This window comes from Pan troglodytes, chromosome 16 (assembly GCF_028858775.2).
Source record: "Pan troglodytes isolate AG18354 chromosome 16, NHGRI_mPanTro3-v2.0_pri, whole genome shotgun sequence".
NCBI classification, from domain to species: Eukaryota; Metazoa; Chordata; class Mammalia; order Primates; family Hominidae; genus Pan; species Pan troglodytes.
In genome coordinates, this window is record NC_072414.2 from 65,292,862 (window position 1) to 65,307,362 (window position 14,501).

A 14,501-nucleotide genomic window follows, 5' to 3' on the forward strand; every position below is an offset into this window, starting at 1 on the left:
TGCTCCAAGTTATGCAAAGTCCCAGGGGACAGTGACTTCCTGGCTGGTTACAGGGGCGGAGGCAGCTGGAAAACCTGGAGCTGTGTTTTAGAGAGTCCCTCCCCTGACCCCCAGAGAACAGGTAGGGGTAGGGAGGCAGGATCTGGACATGGGGCAGGAGTTAAAAGGTTGAAGTGGTCCAGGTGAGAGACAGACGTGGGGATGGAGAGGAGGGAAGACATTTAAGAGAAATTTATTGGGCAGACTTAGATATTAGCCAAAGGACAAACATTTTAAAGTCTCAAATGAAAAGCCACAGACGCCTTGACTCTGGCCCTAAAATAAACTCTGATGCATTTTCTTTTCTTTTTTTCTTTTTATTTATTTATTTATTTATTTATTTATTTATTTATTTATTTGTTTGTTTGTTAAGACAGGGTCTCGTTGTGTTGCCTAGACTGGAGTGCAGTGATGTGAACACAGCTCACTGCAGCCTCAACCTCCTGGGCTCAAGCGATTCTCCCATCTCAGCCTCCTAAACAGCTGGCACTATAGGCACATGCCACCACACCTGGCTAATTTTTGTATTTTTAGTACAGACAGGGTTTTGCCATGTTGCCCAGGCTGCTCTTGAACTCCTGGGCTCAAGAAATCAGCTCGCTTCAGCCTCTCAAAGTGCTGGGATTGCAGGCATGAGCCATCATGCCCAGCCTCCCAGACGCTTTTTCTTTTTCTTTTTCTTTTTTTTTTTTTTGAGATGGAGTCTCCCTCTGTTGCCCAGGCTGGGGTGCAGTGGTGCAATCTTGGCTCACTGCAACCTCCGCCTCCTAGGTTCAAGTGATTCTCCTGCCTCAGCCTCCCTGAGTAGCTGGGACTACAGGTGTGCACCACCACGCCCAGCTAATTTTATTTTTACTTTTAGTAGGGATGAAGTTTCACCATGTTGGCCAGGCTGGTCATGGACTCTTGACCTCAGGTGATCTGCCCGCCTTGGCCTCCCAAAGTGCTGGGATTACAGGCGTGAGCCACAGCGCCCGGCCCCAGATGCTTTTTCTAAACTAATCCCTGATCTTGACCCCAGACTAAACCCTAGCCTTGATCACACACTGAGCCCTGACCCCACTCACATGCTGAGCCCCACCCCAGTCACAGGCTGGGCACTGGTGCTGGCTCCAGAAGGATCCCTCACCTGGCTGAGCCCCACCCCAGTCACAGGCTGGGTCCTGGTGCTGGCTCCAGAATGATCCCTCATCTGGGCCTGGACTAAGCCCTGACCTTTGTAGCTCGATGCTTTCTCTAGCTCCCTAGGAGGCAGAGAAGGGGCCTCTAACCTAGGACCCTGTGTTCTAGCCAGGCTAATTTCTCTGCCACCACCCCTGTGCTCATCCTCATCCTGATGCCTGGCCTAGAATTCTCTTCCACCTTCTCCTTCCTCTGCTTCCCCACGGTGAGCTCTCCTTGCCTCCCAGCTCTGTAGGCTCCCCTGAGCTCTCTTCTTGGCATCGTGGGACCTGGACCTCCACATCTGGGTGGCCCCCACCTGTCAGTCACCCCACCAAAGGACAGTGCCTGGGACAGGCAGGCAGGCAATGAATCCACAAATGCTGACCCTACTGTGTGCCAGGCATGGGGCATAAAACAGAAAACGACATACTGGGTCCTCCCCTCATGGAGCCGTGGCCTGGAGAGGGAAGGCGGGTTTGTTAAACAGATGGCTGCCTATGGTTAATTACATCATCACAGAGTGCCGAGTGTGGTGGAGGAGAGGGTGCCATGGGGTCACATGACAGGTGAGGGGCTGGCCAGGTCATAGATGGCTTCTCTAAGTGGTGAGGCTGGACGTGGAGAGGGTGTCAGGTGGACACCTGGGGAGGAGAGTTGAGGGTGAAAGCCCGTGTCTGGGCCCCATGGCAGGAGCAGGCATGGGGAGAGAAGTCTGGCCAGGCTGAAATAAAGAGTGCAAGGCCCAGGGCAGGAGCTGAGCATGAGGGCAGATCCCTGGTTATGCTCCTCAAATGCCAGGCTGGGAAAACATGCTGAGGAGTTAATCTACATCTTCAGAGCAACGTGAAGTCCCTGAAGAGTTTCAAGCAGAGGATGAGGCTGACGTGTTTTAGATGCCGCTCCAACTGCTGTGTGAAGCGTGCAGTGGAAGGTGCCAGGGCAGAACCTGCTTAGCTGATAAACACAGGGGAGCTTACTTGCAACCCCCACAGCCTGATGTCCAGTACCACCCCCGCCCTGCAGATGAGGAAACGGGGCCTCACGCTGTGGAGGCACAGGCCCACGCTCAAACAGAGCTCGGCAGCAGAGAAGCTGGGGTAGGGCCCAGGTGGCCTGACTCCAGGCCACAGGATTCATTCTCTGTGGTGAGGGGGCTGCTGTTGAGACCCAGGGAGAGATGAAGCTGGGGACTGGGGAAGGTGGTTGGGATGCAGAGAAGGAGCTGTGGCTTTGAGGTAGGCACTGATGACAGAGAGAGGTCAGGGATGGCTCCTAGTCTCTGGCCTGGGCATCTGGGAAGAGCAGAGACTTGGAGTAGAGAGAACAGGGCAGCCTTCTCATTACAGACATGAGGGGCGTGGGGTGTCCAGAGAGGGATGAAATAAACCACCTGGAGCTGAGAGATGAGGTGGGGCTGCTGATGCTGTGCAGGCCCCACTGTGCAAAGATGGGCACAGAGCCTGTGGGCCTGGGTGGTGAAACCACAGCACCGGGGCCCCAGACAGAGGGAGGGTCAGGGGCGAGGCCCGGGCCACTGGGGACTCCAGTGGCAGTGACTGGGAAGAGAAGCCAGCAAAGCGGGGCAGGGGACTGGCCAGAGGGGCAGGAGGAACACCATGAGAGTGCGGTCCTGGAGAACGAGTGAGCAGCCAGGAAGGGCGTGGTGACTGTCAAATGCCTACTGGAGCAGCACGGAGGGCACAGGGCCTCAGCCAGGAGCCACAGGCCCCAGTGACACTGGAGATGGGGAAGGTGGGCACAGATAAAAAGACATGTGGAGGGGCCAGGCCAGGGAGCTGAAACTCTTCTCATCTCAGAGGTGTCCCCCTCCTCCGGCTCTTCCCTCACACTGGGAGTTCCGATCCTGTGGGGTGGGAGCAGGGGGCGGTTCCTGCTGGGGGCCCACTGGCTGGTGGCCTGTGCTCCCTCTCGGGAGGGACCAATGTGCGGGTCCTCCCTGGGTAGACCTACCTTTTCCTGGTACTGGCGCCGGGAGGAGTCCAGGGACTGGATGAGGGCAGTGGCGTGGCCAATGAACATGGCGTAGCAGGTGGCACCCACGATCATGCTGAGCATGGTGAGCCAGACGTCGGACATGCCCACGGGTGCCTGCCGCCCGTAGCCGATGCACAGCATGTGGCTCATGGCCTTGAAGAGCGCGTAGGAGTACTGCTTCCCCCAGGAGTTGTTCTGTGGACAGACGGATGGGTGGGGACAGTGGATGAGAGGGAAGGCCCTTCTCACTAGCAAGAAAAGGCCCTGCCACCTCCTCACCTCAACCTAACTTTATCAGTGGCTGGGCCCAGGGCTCCCTAACCTTGCTGTTGGCTGAAAGCCTTGGGTGAGAAGCAGCCTGTGCTGCCAGCAAGTCCTCCTCTTGCGCCTTCCTCTTGCAATGGGGGCAGAGATCAGACTGGAAGCCCCAGTAAAGGTATGGGAGCCAGCGTGGCCCAGCCCCCATGGGGCAGCTTGGAGCCTCCTGGCTGGGTAGCAAAGGCCCCGGGCTGAGCCACTGTGCTGCCCTTCCCTTGCTAAAACAGCTCCACCCCCCAACCCCCTAAACAGCTGCCAAGTGAAGCCCATTTCCCCACTGACCTCAATTATAAAACCAGATATGCTTCCCTTGGGGGGACAAGCTCTGGCGGACTGAGCCGAAAAACACTGTCCTCATTTTGGATGAGCAAAAGTTAAAGCTGTGAGCTAACGGGCCTCCTGCATGAACCCTGCCCGCCTCTGCTAGGGCTGCGGCCACCAGTTCTCCTCCCACTACCCCCAAGGCAGACTCTCTGGAACACACAAGGCGTGGGGACAGGAGGAGGGAAGCTCTTGGCTATTTTTGTCTACAAAGCCGGTCGGTGTCTCAAGGAAGGCTCAGCGTGGGAACACTGGGATCGGAAGGGCCATCTCTTGAATTTAGTGCATGTGTGGGCCTGCCACCCTCACATAGAGAGGACACTGCCCCAGATGAGGGCCCGTTGAACCTGACGAATGCCAGCACTGGCCACCTCCCTGGTGTCTTTCTGCTCACAGGGCAGATGCATGAGCCACAGTGCAGAAACCTACCCAGGCCCACAGAGCACCTGCCAGAGGCCCAGCCCCCAGGGGAAGGCGCGGGAGCCCGTGAGCTTCGAGCCATATTCAAGGTCAGCCAGACTGCCCTGAACAGAGCTGAGCTGGCTCCTTGGGTCTGATGGCTCAGTCTAGACTGGAGTGGGGACCAGGAGGGCTCATCCCCAGGGGTGGAAGAGACCTGGGTTCCCAGCCTTGGGGAACAGGGGTAGGCCCCCAGCAGCCTTTACTGCTGAGCCTCTGGGAACAGGGAATTCAATCCATATGGCTGATTCATTTACACTTAGCTCATCAAAAGGCTGTTTTGTAAAGGCCTGTTTGATGCTGAAAGATGCCTCAGGGTCTCTTTCACCTCTTTCAAAGCCAATTTTTCCTCCCCTGGGGCCCTGGGAATTTGCCTTCAGACCAAACCAAACTGACTGGGAGGAAGCCTGGGAGAGGCAGGGGTTCACCAGAGACACAGAAAGGCTCACAGATCCAGGGTGTCTTCTGTCCTGCCTGGAACCCACCTCATCCACAGGGGGACTGGAAACTCTGCCCTATGGCTTCCGAGGCCCCAAGTTCAACTTCTCTCACCCACCCTGACCCACTTGCAAGGTTGGAGGGATAGGGTGGGGTCAGGCTTCATCCTGCCTGCCCTCCCTATCGGGACTCCACCTCGGATCAGGATATGTTGGGGGGTGGGGGCAGCCCAGCTCTGCTGTTGGAGTAGAAAGTGACCACATATGACCTGGGAGTCTGCGTGGGCTGCAAATAGTACCCTTGAAGGCGTCTGTTTTCTTGGGCTCAGCTTTTTGTTTTTTATTTTTATTTATTTATTCATTTTGAGACAGGATCTTGCTCTGTCACCTAGGCTGAAGTACAAGCGAGCTCAAGGGATCCTCCTGTATAGCCGGGACACATGTGCTTGCCACCACACCCAGCTAATTTTTTAAAAATAAATTTTATTTATTTGTTGAAGTCAGGGGTCTCCCTATGCTGCTCAGGCTGGTTTACAATTCCTGGGCTGAAGGGATCCCCCTGCCTCGGCCTCCTAAAGCACTGGGATTACTGGTATGAGCCACTGCACCCAGCCTCAGGCTCAGCTTTTAAGGACTTGGCTTCTAAGGGGCAGAGGCAGGAGGCCAGGAGCTGCCAGCCCAGCATTGCCACGCCTGGGGGAGGCCGCCCAGGTCTTAGTCTCCCTGGGTAAAATCAAGATGAAATACTGAGGCTCCCAGTTGCAATGGAGGCTGTGAGAAGATGGAGGTACCAGCTCCCAACCCAGAGCTGTGAATGGATTCCTGGACTGGCAGCAAGCGATTGGGCCTGTACTGGGTAGAGCTATGTGCCCCCTCAGCCCCAGGCAGCACTCAGGGTCCTACATGCTGGAACTCAGAAGTTCCAAGTCCACATCTCACCACCCTACCTCTGGAGAGCCCACCTATGGCCCAGAGAGAGGACCGGGCTGGGCGCACTCACCACCATGTTGTTGATGGACACCCAGCAGTCGTCAGGGAAGTCCTGTAGCATGGGTACCAGGAACTGCAGGCAGCCGTCCCAGTGGCAGAGCAGGAGCATCATGCCGATGAGGTTCACGATGCGCACCACGGCGCTGGCCAGGTCGTAGGTCATGTGGAAGATCTGCCAGCAGAGGAGGAGAAATTGGCTGGGATAGGTGAGTGGCCAGGAGGGCCAGCGGCCACTTTCCCTGCCCTGGAGCTGCTGGTGGGCACTGCTCTGCCTGGACTCTGCAGGGCGCCCACTCAGTGCAAATCCAGGCTGGGGGTGGGATGGGAAGGCGTCAGTCTAGGTCTTGGAAGAGGAAGACTGTAGGCTACAGGGTCCCAGAGGGACATCTCCTGGCATCTGTACAGATGGGGGATCTTCCTGAAAGGTCTAGCCATCCAGGACATGTGGAAGGACACCTGGAGCCCCATGCAGCCCAGAAGTGGGTAGAGAAGCCACTTTCTCAGCTTTCCTGGGGTGTGAGGATACCGGGGAGAAAAGCCTGCCAGCCTGAGGCTCCTCAGGGAACCAAAAGTCTACAGACATGCCAGGGGCGTGTTTCCCTAAATCTATCACTAAATTCTCAAGACTCACACACGGTAGCCACGGAACTGCAGAGGAAGCGGCACAGGCTCACAGGCCCCAAGTTCAGGCAGACCTTGATCCCAAGCCCAGGTGCTAGCCAGTTCCTAGCTGTGTAACCTTGAACCTCTCTGATCATATTTTCTCATCTGGAAAATGGTGATAAAAATTCTTATCTGAGTGGGCTGTCAAAAGGACTAAATTATACATATAAAGTGCTTAGTAATGGGTAGAGGAGTGTTCAATAAATTACAAACCATTATTAATTGATAAGCTGTTATTAATAATTAATCTTCCTGATTGGTTAATACGTATTTGGGGTAATGTTCTCCTTAACAGCACCCTTGACCCCAGCCCACTGGCACCAGCCCCTCTCTACTCCTGCAGCTCGGAGTGGGGGGCTGCAGTGTAGCTGGACAGGGCCAAGGTGGGCATATCCCAGCCCCCCCTCCTCCCAAAGCTGCCATGCTGGGGTCCCCTTGCTGACAGGGCAGTGGGGGATGGAGAGGTGGAGGCAAGTCTAGAGGAAAGTCTCTGGAAGCTCTGGCCTTGCTTCTGTGGCCTGGGAGACTTTGAAGTGGGTCTAGCCACCCAGCCCCCATTCTCATCCCTCCATACTATTCCCAGGTAAAGACACCCCTCTTGGAGGGGGGCTTGGGTCAAATGCCACAGAGACCTAGTTTAAGCCCATTTCAGATGTGGAAACTAGGCCCAAACAGACAGAGCCTAGATATGTCAGCCCCTGTCTACTGGTCTTCCAGCTACAGCCCTGTAGCTAGTGGCAGGCTGTTCTGATACTAGTGACCGAAGATGAATACTTTTTGTCCACAGCTCATCACCTGCAGTCACCCCCACCTGTGGCCCCCATCAAGGGCATGACCCTGAAGGTTCCAGCTACAAAGCTGGGAGTCTTTCCAGGATGAAGTGGACAGCGAAAGGTTCATGGGGTCTGGTAGCTTAAGCTTGCCCCATCATTTCCCTATGGCCCTGGTGACAGAGGGGACAATAGTGCCACACCTGACTGTGGACATGAAATTCCACAGCCATCCTCTATTTAAACTCACAAAAATCCTTTGCTGAAGATATTGTTCATCTGTTTTATACCAAGGCTCAGAGAAGTACAGGAACTTGCCCAAGATCACGGTGGCAGTGGAAAGGCCAGATGTTGTAGCCAGGTCTGCCTGATTCTGAGGCCTGTAGCCACCATATTAGATTGTTAGACTGACCTAGTGAGGAAAGGGTAGCTCTCAGCAGTTCCATTTTGTGGATAAAACAACTCAAACCCAAAGTGGCTGAATGAGGTGCCCAGATTCACACAGCAAGCTGGGTCCGAGGCCAGGCGGGACTTGCCAGCTTCTCGCCTCCCCAGCCCCTGCACACAGTGTGATGGTGTAGACGGTGCTGTATGCCCTGCAGCCCAGTACCACTGGGGCACAGACCAGCTCTGGGGCTGTCAGCGTTTGAGCTCCTGGCTAAGCTGACACTGCTCAGCATCTGTCATGGCCTGGAAGGAATGGTGGACCCTGGAGAGCAGGCCGGTCTGTGGCTGGGCTGGGGCCTGGGTCTGGGACGCAGAGCAGATCTGATTATGAATCTGGGGTCTCTGGTCCATTTTCTGTGGCTGGTCGTGTTCAGGCACCTGTATCCTGAGACCGTGAGGCTCTCCCCAGCAGGTCCCTGAGCACCAGAGCCCCCAGCACCAGCCAGGGGGAAGATCCCACTTTTGCCTCCTTAACTAACACTTAGGTGAATGTGACATGTCTATGACCCTGGGCAAATCCTAACCTTTCTATGTCTTGGTTGACCAGGATGCCACTAGCTCCCCAGCTCACCCAACCCCCTGGTGTCTGAGCTAAGACACCAGGGGTTTGGGGAGGGCGAGTGACACAGCACCATTCACGGTCTCAGAGCCGGCCATCCTCCATACCTGCCTCCCCACCACCACAACTCAGCCTCCCCCTCAAACAAGCTAGACATCTGCCCCCTGTTTTACAAGATTGCTTGTGAATTAAACTAGCTAGCAAAGTGCTCTCTGCACACCCATCATAGACGCAAGGGTGGGGCCATTATTATTAAGCTCCTTCTCTTCCCAGCTGCTAGGGACTGCACCTTTGTGTCCCTACCAAATTCCTATGTTGAATTCCTAACCCTCGAGGTGATGGCATTTGGAAATGAGGCCTTCGGAAGGTCATCAGGTCATGAAGTTGGCACCCTCATGAGTGGGATGAGTGCCCTTATAAAAAGAGACCAGACAGAGATGATCTCTCTTTGTCCTGTGAGGGCACAGGGAGAAGGTGGCCGTCTACAAGTCAGAAAAAAAAAAGGCCTCACCAGAAGCCCCCGTGCTGGCACTCTCAACCCAGACTGCCAGCCTCCAGAGCTGTGGGAAGTAGTGTTTGTTATTTCAGCACCCCCAGCCTCTGGTGTTTATGTTGTCACAGCCTGAGCTGACTGAGACACCAACCTTCAGAACCCAGTCCTCTGCCACAGACAGGAAAGCTGCGCAGGAGGCCAAGGGTACTGGAGGCACAGACGGGGGCCCGTGGGGGCAGGACGGCAGCCTCCCCGAGGCACATGGCCGAGTGCTGAGCTGGGGTAATGAGGCAGGCCTGCCCCAGGGTTGGAGAGTCCAGGACAAGGGGCAAATCAGGTTCCACAAGCCACAGATTTGGATATTTAAAGTCGTAACTCAAGCCAACAAACTGTTAAAGAAAATATATTCTATTCTCCTACCTTGACAGAAGGCATCGTCGTAACGCCCTGGAGGGCCAGACTTGAAATGAGAACTCTTAGAAAACCACACCAGAGCACAGCCCACCTCCCTTCTCTTCCCTGACTGTGCCCCCCAGCAGAGGACCCTGGCCCACAGCCAAGCCACATCCATGCCACTCCTGCGAACAGCCACTTGTAAGTGGGTCAAGGGGTGGGCACAGAGGCAGAATGGTCCCCTCAGGACATCCTGGGAACGGCCCTGCACAGGCCTTGACAGCAAGCTTAGAGGTGTCTGTGCCAGGAATGCTGGGTACCCAAGTGTGGTCAAGAAAGAGTTGCAAAGAGCCCCCAGACTCCTCACTGTGGGGAGAGGAGCCCTCCGGAATGGGGGCCAGTGGGGCCCTTCTTTCCTGGGTCTCGGGGCAGTACCCTCAGAAAGACCCAAATGTCTATGCCATGTCCCCTGGAAGTCAGCCTGTGTCAGTGCCCAAGAAAGCCCCCCTCCCTATGGGGGTCAGGGAGGAAAGTCTTGCCCTTGCTTGCCCAGAGCTCATAGTCTGGCTGGGGAAGGAAGCCGCACCCAGGAAAGGGACTTGGGAACATGTATATAGAAACCCAGCAACAGAGGAAGGCAAGCAGGGCACAATGGGGAGGTGAGTAGAGAGGCTGGTCCAGGCTGTGAGCACCCCCAGCCCAGATGCTGCTGTGGGGCTGGACAGCACGGCTGGTAGCAGAGCCCACAGCCACAAGCATGCCGTTCTCCTCCCACCCCTGGCTTGTCAAGGCAGCAGGAATTCTGCTGAAGGTTTCTTTAGTTGAGGAGTGTATCAAAGTCTAGGGCATCTCTGGAAGCACCCTGAGTGGGGTCTCCCTGGCTAAAGGGCTCCCCAGGATGCAACTGTGTTGCCGCCATCACAAGGGGCTGTGGAGACCGGCAATGCTCCTCCTCTGATGGAGGCAACCTTCCCTGTGCTCCTCTTTCAAGCACTGGGATACCCCCAGTTCCTTGCTTCTGTCATGCCTAAGACACACAGGTGGACTCAGAGTAACACAAATTGGCTCGTATGTCCAGCTGTCTCGGTCTATCTCTACGTGGACACATCCAAAACCTGTTTCCATCTCACAATTGGTGTCGCTGTTCGTGAGGCTGAGCAACAAAAACCCACCAGCCAGCCGTGAGTGAGTCTCTCATCCCTCCCCACATTCCATCAATCCAGGTGGTTTTGGCTCTACTGCCTAAGTGGAAATCTCAAAGCCATTTACTTCCCTCCAATCCCAATATGTCCCCAATCTAAACACCCGCAAGATGACAGCCCCAACCTCTTGATGAGGCTCCCCACCCCTCCAAGCCACTCTCAACCAAGCAGCTAGAAAGACCTCTTGGAGACATAAATCAGACCATGTCACTCTCTTACCATAAACCTTCCAATGACTTCCCACTGCACCCATGAATACACTCCAAATGCCAACTGTGGCCCTCGGCATCCCGGCTCCCAACTACCGGCCTCCCTGACTCTGCCCAAGGCCATCTCTGGCCACAGCGGCCTTCCTTCATGTCCTTGAATGCCCCAGGCCAGTTCGCGCTTGCCCCAGGCCCTCAGTACTGGGCTTGCTCTTCCATCTGCCTGCGTGCTGCCTCCAGCTCCTTCTTGTCATCCTGTCTTGGCTCAAAAGCCACTTCCATGGAAAGGAAGGACACTGGATCCCTGTGTGTGACACAGCCAAGGGCCCTCCCTTCCCATTCTCACTGTGACTCTTCGCCCTGATGAATTTCCTTCCTGGAGTTCTCACTATCTGAAATGACATTCACTGACTTGCGTGCTGCTGCACGAGGCAGGGCTCCTCCCTACTTCTCACTTCTGTGTTCCTCCATGCTTAGCACAAGCAGGCATCAAAAATATCGCTGATTGCCTGAATAAATGTGCGTACATCTAAATGAATGAGTGGGTACCATATGGGAGCTCAAGGAAGCCTCCGGGCATGGCTAGAAAGAGTCCCAGACTGTCACAGGCCACAGTAACTGCTCCTTTGGACAGATCACGCTGGGCCTTAAAGACAGAGCATCGAAGGTGGCATGTTTTCCTGCAATGACCTCCTTTCCTTCTGTATCACCTTTATCTTTTCATTACTCCTTTTCTTCTAAGATCAGGTCCTTGTCTAATTGTGCCCTTATTGTGATCTCAGCAATGAACACGGCACAGAGCATGTGGTAAGGTTTCAGGAACTGAGAAGGGCTTTGCGATGAAGGTGAAGGCAATGGTGACAGTGACGAGAATGGTGGTCAGCAGGGCTCCTGCTAGTGTAGACAGTGGAAGAACAAAAAGGTACCCGCTCTGGGCAGATGCAGCCCACAGGGAACCTGCCCTTGTCCCTGTGGGAAGAACCAAGGTGCCTTCTCCTGCAGGGGACACAGACTTCCGTGTCCTACTGAGAGCATGGTGGTGGTGAAGCCTGGAACTGCGGTGAGGAGGACTGTGGGCACTGGGGTGGTGGGTGCAGGTGGCAGGGCTGGAGAGGTGTGTTTCAGGTGGTTTTTAGACACCACAAAGCTGGAGCGCCAACAACGCACAGTCTGAGCTGCCTGGGAAGAGCTGGTGGGGGCACAACCATTCAGGTTAGGGGTGCCCTAGATTTGAGGACACTCACCTCACCTGCACCACTCTCCAGCACCTGGGAAGTGGTTGCTGAGAACAAGGCTGGACGTTGCTGGGAGAGGCTGCTAAACACTGGTGTGTCCCCACTGTTGGCTGGGGCCACAGGCCACCGGAGAGTCAGTTGCACCAGGCAAATATTTGCCTTGCTCTTTATATTTCATTAGAACTCCCTCTTACGATGTTGGTTCTGACTGCAGGGGTTGAGCACCTTCATTTCCAGGCCAGTACAAGCCTTGCCCATCAGGCGGTCCAGGCAGCTCACTCTCCCACACATGGAACTTGGGGAAGCCCTGCTCTCACTCCTTCTGCAGTTTCTCAACTGCAGTGCAAGGACAGAGCCACTGCCTTTTCCACCCCGAGCCTCAGTTTCCTCATCTGTGGAATGGGTAATTGCCAGATCTCAGGGCTATCATGGGGGTCAGGTGAGATCATATCCACCACTGGCACATGGTAGGCACTCAGGACATGTTGGTTCCTTTCCTTCCCTCTCTTTCCCAGCCCTCCCAACAAAGAGTTGATTTCTCAGTCCCAAGGAGAGGCCAGAAATTGGAGGTCTGGCTGCTGCTGTTTCCACCAAGGCCTCTTCCTGGGGCCTGATTGAATCCTCTCCTGTGGATTCATTTTCTCCTCATGGAAGAACAACTTCCACCTGTGTCTCAAGAACAAGTGTCTGCGTTGAAGACAGCAACCCCAGGCCTGGCAGAACAGGCTGCTGCATATGCATGCTGGGTGCAGTTTGAAGGCAGCTGCACTGAGGGTCATGCCGGGTCCCTTCCTGGGTGCAGGAGACAGGGCCAGTACCCACGCCCCAGGACCTCTCCTCGTGTCATCTCCACTTCTCACAGATGCCAAGCACCTGATTCTGAGATGAGGCAATCAAGGTCTACAGGATGAGGGGACTCATCAGAGGCCACACAGCAGCCCCAGCTGGCCTTCTGCCTCCAGCCCCTCTTTGGCCACTTCAGGCTGCCAAGGGAGAGGAGAGACTTCTGGGATGGGTCACTGGAGTGCTGATCCTTGCAGGGTAACGTCCAAAGAAGGGTAACCATGGTTTCTAACAATAGCCTCCACGCCTGGAACAAGCTCACACCTCGGAGGGAGGGAGGAGGCATGGCTGGAGAGGCTCGGGAGGGAGTCTGCTGACCCAGATCGCCCAGGATGGAGGCAAGAGGCTTGCATCCTCCAAGATGGCGGCCCACCTACGCTGACTCACAAGACTGCCTGACTGCCACCAACACTTAGGAGATCTCCTGGGGGCCTGGTCTGGGCCCGGCTGGGGGAGGCAGTAGAAGCCTGGGGTCAGGAGTCTAGCTTCTTGCAGCGCCAGGCAGCCTGGGGCAAGCTTTCCCCAGTCTGTGGGAGGCAAGCCCCCTAGCCCCAACCGAGGGCATCCTCCTTCACGTTCCCGTGAGCTACAACAAGGTCTTCAGAATCAGCTAACATAAACCTTGCCAAGGCAGATGGGAGCTAGGGACTGGGCCCCAGGGAGCCACAGCTTCAGAGAACATCATGTGCCTGACAAGTGGGGAAACTGAGGCCCAAAGGAGGAAAGAGACTCATAGAGGGACTTGAAAGAGGAGATTAGGGCAGGGTTTTCTGTACCAAATACTCTCCTCAGCTCTCATGTGGACCTAGGGCTCCAAAGGGTCTTTCTGCTGCTGCCTCTGGGCCAAGCAGAGGTGGGAGAAGCCCCTGGGCTGGAGTGGTCTGCTATGGTCCTGGAGACAGGGTTCCTGGGGCCAGCTGGGAAACCCCAGTCCAATCTCAGGGGTCCAGTGAGAGCCCTAGGCTGGCCAGTGTGCCCGGCAGAAACTAGCTCAAAGCAATTTTCTTCCCAGCTGGTAGGAGAGATAAAGGTTTGTGTGTGGAAGGGTGAGAGTCATCCATCTGGCCTCCTGGGATCTCCTTCCTCCCCACGAGATGGGGCGGCACGTCTAGTTCAGAGGCCTGACTCAAGGCCTCCTGGGGCCTCTGCCTCCCCCAGAGAAAGGCCAGGACCAGCGCCTGACCAGTTCTGGGTGCCCAAGAGGGTGGCCTGGCCAGGGTGGCAGTGGGGACAGGAGCCCTGGGCCTGAGCTCCCAGGATGCATAATGTGGGGACGTGAAAGACAAGCTTAGCTCTGACCCACGACTCACCCTGTCCAGCCACTGGCATCTCTGCCAACTCCTACAAAAGACCACAGCCCCCAGGCCCTGGAGGAGTAAGGTCAGCCCCTGGGAGGCTGAGGCCTGGAGACACGAATGGATGCTGGAGGAGGGAAAGAGCTGGCGTGTCTCTGCTTTTCATGGCAGTCTAGCTGTGGGTCCAAGACATGCAGAAGGTTGGGGGTTTCTCAGGGTCTGAGGGAGCCAACCTGGTCCTACATTTCCCCCTGCGACGGAAACCAGGAGACAAGTGTGTCAGAGCATGAGGGGAAACATGCCTCCATTTTTCCTTCACAGCCCCTCAGAGTGGACCCAGCCGCACCCTCCAGAGTCACTGTCCCCTCTCAGCCCTCAGCTCAGACCACCTGCCACATCTCTGCACATCTCTGTCCCACAGGCACCTCCAACTCAACCTGTTGCACAGATCTCCTCCCCTGCCACTGCCCTCCCACTCTCTGCCAACAGTCGTCCTAGTACTTTGATCCCAGCGCCCACCCAGGCCAGCACAGGTGGGTGCCCGGCAAGCACTTGCTGGACTGAATGAAGTCCAGTCCCCCATGGAGGCGCCCCAGCCATGAAAGGAAACAATCATAGAATCAAAGTCATTCCCTTTCCATCTGAGAAGGCGGGAAGTGCATGGAACAGGGA

The 14,501-nt window shown here is 55.7% G+C and overlaps 1 protein-coding gene across 2 annotated transcripts in view; it reads right to left on the bottom strand.

Annotated features, from left to right (window-relative positions):
* Positions 1–14,501, bottom strand: part of HCN4 (hyperpolarization activated cyclic nucleotide gated potassium channel 4) — a 49,136-nt gene that overhangs the window by 6,550 nt on the left and 28,085 nt on the right. For both annotated transcript variants that reach the window (XM_016927172.4, XM_063795259.1), the window contains exons 3-4: positions 5,734–5,895; positions 3,175–3,393 (exon numbers count right to left, since the gene is read on the bottom strand). In XM_016927172.4, coding sequence (XP_016782661.1) covers positions 3,175–3,393; positions 5,734–5,895 — 381 coding nt within the window. The remainder of the gene's footprint in view (positions 1–3,174; positions 3,394–5,733; positions 5,896–14,501) is intronic.